The sequence below is a fragment of the Vanellus vanellus genome (genome assembly GCF_965231255.1).
Source record: "Vanellus vanellus genome assembly, chromosome: 3".
In the NCBI taxonomy this organism is placed as follows: domain Eukaryota; kingdom Metazoa; phylum Chordata; class Aves; order Charadriiformes; family Charadriidae; genus Vanellus; species Vanellus vanellus.
In genome coordinates this window covers 48,256,185-48,268,317 of record NC_138907.1, presented here as the reverse complement: position 1 = coordinate 48,268,317, position 12,133 = coordinate 48,256,185, and the positions used below count along the sequence as shown (strand labels likewise).

The window sequence follows — 12,133 nt, the reverse complement described above, 5'->3', positions numbered from 1 at the left end:
TCATCACAACTACTTTAGAAGTGTATTGAGAATATACGATAAATCCTGACTCTTGAATTTGATTTAGATTAAATAGTCTGAAGAAAGAATATTTAGTATGAGCTTTGAACTATAATGCACGTAACCATAAATATTTCAATTTTTGCATTTGATTAAAAAAAAAAAGTAGAATTCCCACTGATTTTTTTCTGGGTGTATAAAACAGCAGAACTGTCTTGCATCTGAAAAGCTTGCAGGTAACAGATTGAATGTTAGCTTTTTTAAAAAAATGAAATATTGAATCCTAAAGGCTGCAAGATGATAGCTTAAAATATATTTAATATATACTGTATTTTATGCATATGTATTTTTGTTGAGAGACAAGTCTTCTGAATTAGCATCTGCACTTGCTCGCATTCTCTGTCTCTCTTTCTCCCTTCTGGAATGTTTCCTTTCAGTTGAATGAATGTGAACATGATGTTTCCCACACATTGACAGAGCAACACTCAAATTGATAAAAAATGTCTCTGAGAAATTAATTTTGTTAGAAGATCTGTGATCCAAGACAGTACTGTTTAACATCTATATCGTGTGAACATAGCTGATCTGTTTGATATGTGTACAGTTTATATGGAACAGAGGAAGTTTTAAAGTCTTTACTGCAAACGTATGGATCCTGCTTTTCATTTTATTTCTGAAAATGTGTAGGATATTGTAGCTTCATACCACGGCAGTTTGGATGTACTTTCAATATTCTAATCATTGCATCTTACAGGAATATGTCATGAATACGCTTATGTTCAAAATGGTGTCTCTGGAATGCTTCTTTAATGGCCAGATTTAATTGGCATTTGGGTTTATGGCATCTTTAAAATTTGCCACAGTTGTTGGCAAGTTCACGTTGAGTGTTCCTAGCAAGTGTGTTTTTATAAATTTATTTTTATTGCTCAGTATATATATGAGCATGTAAAATGTTGAAGCGTTAAAGTTCTATTGCTGGTGTTATACAGTGAAATTTCTATAGTCATTGCTTCAAATATATATGAACAGTTAATATTATACATTTACATCTATATACACATTGATGATGTTTTAAGTTGGTATGAATGTGAGGATCACCTTTGTATAAGCCTTGAGTTCAACAATATTCAGAGTTTGGCAGAGAGGAACCTAATGAAGTTCAACAAGGGCAAGTGTAGGGTCCTGCACCTAGGGAGGAATAACCCCATGCACCAGTACAGGTTAGGGGTTCACCTGCTGGAAAGCAACTCTGTGGAGAAGGACCTGGGAGTTCTGGTGGACAACAAATTGACCATGAGCCAGCAATGTGCCCTTGTGGCCAAGAAGGCCAATGGTATCCTGGGGTGCATTAAAAGGAGCGTGGCCAGCAGGTCGAGGGAGGTTATACTCCCCCTCTACTCTTCCCTAATCAGGCCACATCTGGAGTACTGTGTCGAGTTCTGGTCTATCCAGTTCAAGACAAGGAACTACTGGAGAGAGTCCAGCGGAGAGCTATGAAGATGATCAAGTGACTGGAGCACCTCTTTTACGAGGAAAGGCTGACAGACCTGGGTCTGTCTAGCCTGGAGAAGAGAAGACTGAGAGGGAGTCATAAATATCTAAAGGGTGGATGTCAAGACAATCGGGCCAGATTCTTTTCAGTGGTGCCCAGTGACAGAAAAAGGGGCAATAGGCACAAACTAGAACACAGGAAATTCTGTCTGAACATAAGGAAAAACTTCTTTACTTTGAGGGTGACAGAGCACTGGAACAGGTTGCACAGAGAGGTTGTGGAGTCTCCTCCCCTGGAGATACTCAAAACCCACCTGGATGTGTTTGCGTCAAACCTGCTCTAGGTGAATGTGCTTTGGCAGGCAAGTTGGACTAGATGATCTCTGAAGGTGCCTTCCAACCCCTACCATTCTGTGATTCTGTCATTCTGTAATATTATAGTATTAATGCATTCCACAACTTTTGCATGCATTGTATATTCATAAATCAGTTATTGAATTTCAAACAAATGAAAAAAGGTATGTATTCCCTTGAAGTGCTTGTTTATCATGATGCTTTCTATATGAAAATATCTTCAAATATGTGAGTGAAAAGGAAAAAGGAAAAAAAGAAAAAATAATTCAAGCAATGCTTTTTCTCTTAACTTGTTGGTTGTCCATTTTTATGTTTAGGCAAGTAGTACCTTTTGATCACCATGGAGGTCTTTCTGATGCTCCTCTTCTTGGGGTTCCCAAGGACTGCAGTTTACAGTGTACTGAATATGGTTTTCATAGAATCATAGAATGGTGAGAGTTGGAAGGGACCTTAAAGATCATATAGTTCCAGCCCCCCTCCCACTAGACCAGGTTGCTCAAAGCCCCATCTAACCTGGCCTTGAATGCTTCCAGGGATGGGGCATTTACAGCTTCTGTGGGCAACCTGTTACAGTGTCTCACCACCCTCACAGTAAAGAATTTCTTCCTGATATCTAATGTAAATCTACTCTCTTCCAGTTTAAAATTGTTACCCCTCGTCCTATCACTACACTCCCTGATAAAGAGTCCCTCCCCATCTTTCCTGTAGGTCCCCTTAAGGTACTGGAAGGCCGCTATGAGGTCTCCCCAGAGCCATCTCTTCTCCAGGCTGAACAACCCCAACTCTCTCAGCCTGTCTTCATAGGAGAGGTGCTCCAGCGCTCTAATCATTTGTGGCCCTCCTCTGGACTCACTTTAACAGGTCCATGTCCTTCTTACGTTGGGGGCCCCGGAGCTGGATGCAGTACTCCAGGTGGGGTCTCATGAAAGCGGAGTAGAGGGGCAGAATCACACAGTTTTGTGCAGGTTGAGAATAACCATAAGCATTTGCAGTGTTTGAGTGTATCTCTGTAATTCATAGGAACTTGTGGTTCCTATGACCCCAGTAGGATAATTAGTGACTAATCTTTACAGTAAAGATGTATCAATTATATATATATCAGAATTTTTTGTTGTATTTCCCTTTTGTTGCTCAGATTTGGGGTTTTTTAGGTTAATTTAGTAAATATTTAGATGTGTTCAGAAAGTAAAATATTTCTCCTCCCTGTGCAAGTAAATTTCTCTCTTTCAGGAATATTTTCTGATTGCTGTAAAGTATGTAGTGAGGATTAACTAGAGCAGAGAACAGTTTTGGGGGTCTACTTTATATGAATTTTAGGTCTGTTGTTGACTGTATTCAAGATGAGAGAGTCATTAAACTTCAGTGTATTAGTTTTTTTGTTTTACTTATCTTTCATTTAAAGGTTAATATAATGGCTCACTCTTGGGTATTACATGGAATTTAATTACTTGTAGAAGAGATCCTTTCAGAAAAATAACACTTTTTGTTGGTATGTTCCACAAGGAGATAGTGTCAAGTTTTCTTTCCCAGAGTGAATAACTCATAATTCACCAGTACCTCTTTTTCCCAGGCGCAAGTAGATGTTGTTTCTGAAAGTGTAAGAAACTGTTTATGGAAGACATGTCTTGAATTTTTTTGTTGAGCTCTCTCAATATAGATATGTAATCTTGATTATTGATGTAGTTCATGGTTTTACTTGAAGAAAGGAGGATTTCTATTATTAGGTATACCCCTGGATGCAATTCATTTAAAAAAAAAGCTGTACAGATGGAATGAGTACTTTCCTTTAACTGGTTCTTGGCATATCGCTTCATATGCAGCTGACTGGGAACCTTCTGGAAAACAGAAACCATCAAAACTATTTGAGTTTACCCATGTAAAAATTGTCTCACTCATTAAAGTTGCTTAGCTTTGGTAGGAAAAGTTGGCTTTGTTTTGGTTTTATGCATATTATCTTTGCTTTTCTTCCTGGAAGTCAGGCTCTGCTGTTCTGTTGTTTTCCTAAGGAAGCAATTACCAGTAGGAAAACCAGTAATCTGAGTTTTATTGTGCTGTCTGTACTGGCCTGCTCACTGCCAGTGTTTGTGTTATCACTAACCTGCATTTCTGACACAAATCAAACAACTAGTATTATTCTTAATAGATATATATTTCTCTATGAAATAAGATTAGAAACTTACAGATTGTATGATGGTAGTTCTTTACATGGTTAATACTTTTGATGGGAGTTAGTCTTAAAAATAGTAAAAGAAACATCCATCAGGGAGATGAAGAAAGAAAATACTAACTTCTCTTCCAGTTTCTCTGAAGAATTAGTACCATTTGGTTAATGGGCTTTCTTGGTTAAATAAACATCGTCTATGTAGATTTCAGCACCTTGTCACTTTAACCATTTATTAGCCCCAAATGTTCCTAACTGGACTACAGCTGCTGCATGTCACAAAAAAGAAAAGGTGTTACCAAATGTAGCTTAATTAGTCCACATTTAAAATTCACACCTCGTTCTATTTAACTACAGAAGCAGCAGTACTTTATGGGAGGCTTCTGTCTTTAATTGGGATTCTTAGGCAGAACCAGTTAGCTGTTCTGTTATTTCACGTGCATTAATGTTTATTTTGATAATGGATTAAACGTAATTTAAATGGGGAGCAAATTTTACATTAGTTCACACATGTCACAAGTCGGGAGATGGCAACACGGGGTAAATATTAAGGATTTAGAGACAAGAGTGAATGATACTATAGAAAGTCTGGAAAGATACATTATACATAACTGATGGCAGTTCTTTTGTGTGTGTTTGCAACAGCATTTCATACAGTAGCCTAGGGAGTCCAAAATACTAGAAAGCTTTGATTTTTGTTCCCAAACTGGAACCTACTGCAGAGGAGTCATACTCAGCGTTTTGTGGAGGATGCAGTTGCCAGCAAATGGCATAGGCAACCAGTTTGTTCATTAAAACAGGTGATTATAAGTGAGGCAATGCGAGGATCCTTCAAGGACCCCTGATACACTAGCCCTAGGAGGGAGAAAGAGAGAGAGAGAAAAAACAGATATGGTTCTTTTCTGCTGAATCGCTATTTTATGATGAAGCTCATCTCATTTAGTGCTGTGGATCCCCAAGGGAAAGGACACACTTGTAGGCAAACTTTGTCCTTGCAAAGGGTAAAAGCCTGATGTCTCAAAAGTTGTCTATATTGTTGTAATAGTTGAATTCAGTCCACTCTGCTTAAACATGCCTCTATTCCATACAATTTGTTTAAATTACAGGCCTTAATTTTTTGGTTAACTCTTTTTTTCAAATGCTAAGTTTTGCCAAGTACATGTTATTTTCAACTCTGTTGTCCTTGCAAGTGCCAAGAGCAGATCAGTTTTTTCCTTTTAGATTGTAATGAGGTAGGCATGTTCTATCTTGTTGCTGCCAAGATAAAATAATGGATTTCTTTTGTAGGTGGAACACCTAATTTGAAAACACTGTGGTTTGCCAAAGGACCTGACGTGGAAAAGCAACGGTATAGTACATTTCTGGCGTGCTTTCACCTTCAGGATGGGATGGAAGAGCTCCAAACTCTAGAAGCACCTGTTGCAGCATTCTGTTGCTTGCTGGCCTATCTTATGATGCAGGTAACCGGGATAGCTGCTTTTTCGTTAGCTGTCAGCCCTGATAGATGTGTTTGACTAATATACTGTTTCTTGCTAGCCTGTGCTGGATTTTTCTCTTAATCTTTTCTGTAGGCATAGTTGATCAAATATAATAGTACTGCATTACAGTATTTTTAATTACTCCATCTAACATGCGTCATCCTGTTCAGGAAACGCTTGGGTTTTTTAGTAGTTAATCATAACTCTCACATGCCCATGAAAAAGGCCCTTGGGCAGTTTAACAGAGGATAAACTGAGGGATTTCCCCCACTTTGGGGGACCTGTTTGCAAATTAAAGCTTCTCTTTTTGTGTTTCCTTTGTGTTGTCAAAAGAAGACATTCCCTCAGGTGACTATGCAGGCTGTGCAAACAGACAATATAAATATTTAGTCAGCTCTCACTACATTTTCACACCATCTTGTCAATCTACTCAGTTTCAAGCCAGAACTGAGGATATGGCTCTTCTCATTAAATTCTGAGTAATAAGCGATCATCAGGTAGCAGTTCTGTTATAATTCCAAATATTTGGCAGCCTGAAGTCTATCTTAATTGTAATAAAAAGAAACACAAGATTAAATACAGTATTGCTTCCTTATTTACATTTCTCTTTACGTATTTAATAGATTGTCTGTACTTGCCACCTTTCAAATGCTGATCCCACAAGCAGATTTTTCTCTCTAAGGATGAGAAAATTATAATGCATTTATCTAATCTGATGAGCTGTGTTGCACTTTTACTTACACTGAACTGCATTTCGTCTTTTGTTTTGCTTTCAGACCTCACTTTCCTCAATAACAGATTTATACTGGTGTGTGATACATGAAAAAAGTTTTCTCTGACTTTTCCTTTCTTTTTGCTTCATACATGCTTGTTCAAACTTAAGTGATGCATTGAGGAAGTACATATGGGAATTATACAAATGATCCGTATAGGTCTTTTTTTGTCTTTAATTTTTGTATAGCAGAATATAAATGGAAAATTTTTTGAAGATGAAACTCATTAAACATCATTTCATGCCTTGTGGTTTCAGTTCAGCAAGATACATATCATGTACTTAGCTTTAAACAAACTTTAAGTGTTTTTCATGTTTGGATATGAAATCACCGTTTCATTTATTTATCTATTTTCACTTCATTTGTTGTGCTATCCTGTACAACCTTTCATAGCATGATTATTATTTGAGAAGCATTTTTTCAGTGGGATTAAGAGGAGGAGTAACAGAACACCTACAGAAATGTGTATTCACTGAGCCTTGATCACAGCATATTAATAAAAAAAAAAGCTTGTTAGAGATATGGTTTTGAGAACTGATTATCCAATGGCTAATATTAAAAACAGAGATGAAAACAGTTTTGCAGCTCATGTTTTCAACAAGAATAATAACAGAGAGATCGTGCAAAGGGCTTAGTTTGATGGAAGGTTTTTCATGGCAGTGCCTTTTTCTCAACACCTGTCCCATTTTCCCAATTCTCTTCTGCCCTCTGAGTTGCACTGATACAATCTACTCTGAACCAGAGTAGGTAATTGATTTGAATTAAAAAGTTTTTCACTGCTGAGTTCTTCTAAACTTTGTTAGTTTTCTGGTATTATCCATTTGGTTTCTTGGGATGTTTGAGAGGAAAAAAGAGTGTCAGCAACCATGCTTTGAGCTGGCCATACTGCTTCCATTTGTTTTATAGCTGAGAAAACAATGCCTGTCTAACTGTGGCCTAATTCTTGTCTTTACTTTACACTTTAGTCTTCCGTTTGTATTAGAATGGGAAGGTGGAATGTTAGCCCAAAGATGATTTAAGTTGAGCAATTCTAGGTTGCCTTGAAGCAGACTAACATCGTTTCCTTCAGCTCATATGAGGGAGAAATAAACTTCTTAAAAATTTCATTACTGATCATTTAATCTAACCTAAAACTTAGGTTTTTGCAGGAACCAGCGTACTGATCAACCCATCTGGCTTCCTCAAAATTTATGTGCAAGTATTTAATGAAAACTTCAGGTGCATTTTTTTTAAGTGAGAAAAAATGTCCAATAAGCAAATCTTGACTATATAAAGAAAGTGTCGATTTGAAAAGTAATCTTTTCAGTGAGGGTACTTTTCAAATATCCTCCAAATTAAGAGCAAAATTAGTGAAAAAAGTACGAAATAATAGGTCTGTCATTAAAGTTAGGGAAAGGAGTGAATTAATTCAAATATCAAACTGCAGAGCCTCCAAAGAAAGGGGAAATTTATTTTTCAAGCTCTTCCAGTTTTGGAAGAAATCTTACAATGGAAGTGTGATAACCCACCAAGTTCGGTTACTGAATAAAACATTTTTCTAAAGAAGTGTTTTGACATTTGTAAGCATTTGGCTGATCTGCTCTGTTGGGGGCATTTCCTTGCTCTTGTACCTGCAAGCAATCTTTGCCTTACTTTCCTTAGGCCAACATTGTGAAAGTATTAAGAATGGTTTTGTAGATTAAAGTCATTTTTTCTGTACTGCAATGTATAAAATGTGCAGGTCTAGTAAACCTCGCTTGTTGCCATCTACACAAAGGTGACACCTGACTTGAAATACAGGGTAAAGTGTTATCAGATCGTAGCAGCCAGGTGAAGTTAATGAATACCAAGGAGCATTTTGAAAGCTTAAAACTTTTCTGATACCCCTCACATTCTTGTGCTTTATTCAAGTTTTAACGGAGTCGTAGAGGGCAAAGTATTTTACAGTGGGATAAGCAGCAAGGCCTGATTTAAAAAAAAGAAAAAAAGAAATTCTCAGTAGTGGTTGAATAATTTTTATCTTGAGGAGGAAAGAATGGGTTACTTCTCCTAAGCAAATAAACGAATGAAGTAATTATAAACAGCTTCTTAGTGTTTTTTTTTCCTATTGGTTTACATCAATACTTTTTTTTGTAAATTTTTCACTCCTTCATTTTTTCTGTCACTTTTTGATTTTTAGTAGCCTTAATAGAAACTCTTAATGGATTGAAATAGGAAGTACACAACATTCCCAGAAAATCAAGCTGTTAAAAGAAAGGCAATGCAGAGTTTTAGGCAGCCTTTTAACTGTACTGTAAGCCCACAATGCACATTTCCACACTTTGCAAGAGAAACCTTCCCTCGAATTCCAATTGATAAAGAATTGTAATGCTTTATGGATCTCGCTTAGAGCCCTCTTTACAGCCTCAACATTTGTAACAGATACTTGGTCTTGGTGCACATGCATAATCTATCGTGCTCTTATAAGAGGAAGCATGTGATCAGAACTGGGCTGGTAGCATCAGGGAATCAGCCCAGCTGGTGTAGAGGTGCTGCCTTTCTCCTGAGGTGAAAGGGCCTCTGTAGAATCTCAGAATACTTCTTCACAACAGTAAATGCCCCCATCCTCCCTTTTCTGATAAAAGTATTAGAGTGAACTGTTACATAAATTTAGGAATTTCCTTTATGTTTTCACAAGTTTAGTTTTCTTATAGTTTTGAGCTCTTCCCACTTCAATATGAAACCTAAAAACCTAAAAGAATCCAAATATGTTTTATTAAATCCTGAAATTTAGCTTAAAATAGGTAGCTAAAATATTTTAGATAATTTTTAAAGTTTCCGACAGATAACTGTGTAAGCATTTGAAAGAAATGGTCATCACATCTGTGGCTCATTGAGGTGGTTTTTATTCTGGGTCTTGATTATAAAGCAATTTATATTTTATATAAATCTCATTTTTTTTACGATGCTTAGTGTTACGGAGATGAACAAATTTCCTGTTATTAAGAAACAACAAGGGAAGAGAAGGGAATACATGAAGGGTGGGCATTTTGTTTGGTGTGTGGAAATCCATGTATATACATTATACATGGGTGTTGGTGTATGCACTTCATTTAAACTGTGAAAGTAAGTATTTTTTTCACTTTAATTGTCTTTTCCTAGACAATGCATTCTCGGTGGTCACAACTTCATGAGGTCATTGATTTAAGTTTGATGTGCTTGAGCAAGAAAAGCCAATTTTCAGAAAGCTCCTCTTCAGAGTCTTCAGATAATGTGTTATTTTTTCATCTATTTTAGGTCAGTAGCCTCTCTCTGGAGGACTTAAATGCATTTGTGGCAGTCATTCTCTGCCTCAAAGGGAAATCAGCTGCTCAACTGGCAGGTTTGCAGGTATGGATTGGAATAACTGAGTAACATAAAGTGTTTGTGGTAGCTTTGGGATAAATGTTTTTGGGGAAAGTTTTTCTGCATTAAGTTTTTTCAGATACAGAACTGAGGGTCACCGTAAATATATAGGCTATTAATGTGCTACAGTTGAATTCTTACATTTATTAATCACGTAAAAAAAAAAAAAAATAGAAGGGGCGTTTTCTGCTGGTTGCACTCCTAGGGTGAACGAATTAGTCTCAGATTTCTTCCTGACTTGGCTTCCAGACTTCCAGCTGATGGAAAATTTGAAGTGGTGAATCCTGTCTTGCAACATTGCTTCATTCTTTTTACCTGAGGAGGATAGTGTTTTGGGACATAAGTTGTATGAAAATCGCTACATAAATAAAGTTTAGTATTACTACTTGTTGAAGAACGTAAACATAACATAAACCTAACCAGAAAAAATGTGTTGTTACCTAATGTGGCCCACTGTAGTGAAGACTTTTTGGATCACACTAATCTGTAATTATTCAGGAGTTATTTTTTAAATTTTTCTATGCTCTGTAGAAATCTGTTTTTTTCCTTTCCTATCTTCTTTAATTCAAATGTGAAAAAGCAGGTTCCTGGATGGTTATTGCAGAAGAACCATCTAAATAGTTCTTCTTGCATATCTTATTATACAAGAGTGTTTTCAATCCCATAGTTTGAGATTGTATTCAAAGTATTAGCAGTGTACAGCACAGACTGTACCTGTCAATGGCTCTTTGAGTTGTGGGTTTGCTTTGAAGTGAGAGGGACAGCTTGGAATCTTAATGTATCTTAATTTTGAAAAGCTTGTTTATATTTCCAATAAATTCTCTGTTACTTTCACCAGACCATGTTAGAGTTTTAAAAGTACTTTTTGCTGATACCAAATTAAATTAACCACTCGTGTTACTATCCATTGGTTTCTAATGCACAGGGACCAAAATAACAAAACCAGAGTAATTCCAGTTTCATGTTTTGATTCTTTATGACAGGTAAAGTCCAGCCTCCTATTATTTTTTTCCAAATTAATCAATAGTTTGTTCTGCAGCTGATCAAGTGTTAGATCTGTGTAACAAAAAGGAAGCAATGAGATGAAGGCAATATGGAAAACAGCAAAAATGTAGGATTTATTTCTGTCGAAGACATTATTGCACATAGTGCTGCACTTAACATTGAGAGTATCATTATTTTATCAAGTCTGCTGTGTCAGTCATTCAGTAAAAGCATAAAGGAAACCAAGCATAAGCAGGAAATATTGAAACAAATTGTTTATAGGTGCACTTACAGGTACTATTATGTAAGTTTGTAGAGTGCTTGGAAATTTATTCTGTTTGAATTAGATGTCTTTGCGTGATTCATTTGTGTTGTGTTTCTATGAAGTTAAAAACAGGTGTTGCATCCAAACACATCATACTAATCAATATATACTACTTATCAGCAGTCATTCTACTAATTCAAAGTTGTTCACAAAATTTTGTAACTTTCCCACAAAGCTTATGGCAAATCAGGTATTGCCCGCTCTTCCATTGTTGACATAAAAGTACACGAAACATGAAGCTGGTCTGGGGTACACTGTATCATGTATCACTCTCTGAAGCAGACGGTATGTTATTGGAATGGGCTTATGTGTGCTATTGGCAGGTACTTTCCAAAGTTACATCACTCTGCTGCTTATGTAAGCACTTCATGCACTGACACATAATGCCTTCTGCTGTGCTAAAAACCAACAAAAAATTCATGTAATGCAGCTGAAATGTTTGTATCAGGGTATTTTGTAGAGCACTTCCTTGTCTTATTCTGTTGAAATTCATGGTAGTGCCTTTGTTAGTAGCTTGAGCCAGAATAAATCCCTCTGAAGAGAATAGTGAGAAAGATTTTGGCCTCTTTCCCTTCCAAGGTTGTGAATAGGTGAGTAACAGTTTCAAAATTTTCCCGTTACCTTCAAATAAACCTCCCCTCATGTGTTTTAATGACTTGGATTTTCCAGTGGAAAATAGCTGCCTTTTCTGTTTGTTGTGTATCTCTGACTGGTACAGCTATACCAAAAGAGGGTGTTATGTTGTATTAATTGCCATAAAAATACTCTTTTTCTTCATATATAAGCCACCTGTAATTTTGTGGTAGGACCAGGATCAGTTTCAAGATTTGTATGAGGTTAATCTCACTTCACAGGAGACTAAGAAACGGTCTGTTTCTCGTTTCTGTGCTTATGAGATGTGGCGTGTAGATGAACTTAAAAACATCGTGTGAATTTTCTCTTGGAAGGGCAGGAGACTAAACTAAGATAATATCTTATATGAATATTCTGAAACTAATCATCAATAAAACAAGAATGCAGAACATTGTAATTCAAGTATCTCACTTTCAGGATTCCATTTCAGAATACCTTAAACTGGTTTTACTCATTACTACATTCCTTTGTTTTACAAAATTGAGTTATGCTGTTATTTTAATAGGTAGTAATTAGGTTATCAATAGGTATTTAATAGCTTAATTTTCTTGGTATTTGTGTTTAAAATCAG

The 12,133-nt window shown here is 36.4% G+C and overlaps 1 protein-coding gene across 1 annotated transcript in view; it reads left to right on the top strand.

Moving 5' to 3' along the window:
- Positions 1-12,133, top strand: part of FAM120B (family with sequence similarity 120 member B) — a gene marked incomplete at both ends in the record, with an annotated part of 53,149 nt that overhangs the window by 16,013 nt on the left and 25,003 nt on the right. Inside the window, 2 exons of the mRNA XM_082481549.1 lie at positions 5,294-5,466; positions 9,513-9,605. Of these exons, the coding sequence (XP_082337675.1) occupies positions 5,294-5,466; positions 9,513-9,605 (266 nt within the window). The remainder of the gene's footprint in view (positions 1-5,293; positions 5,467-9,512; positions 9,606-12,133) is intronic.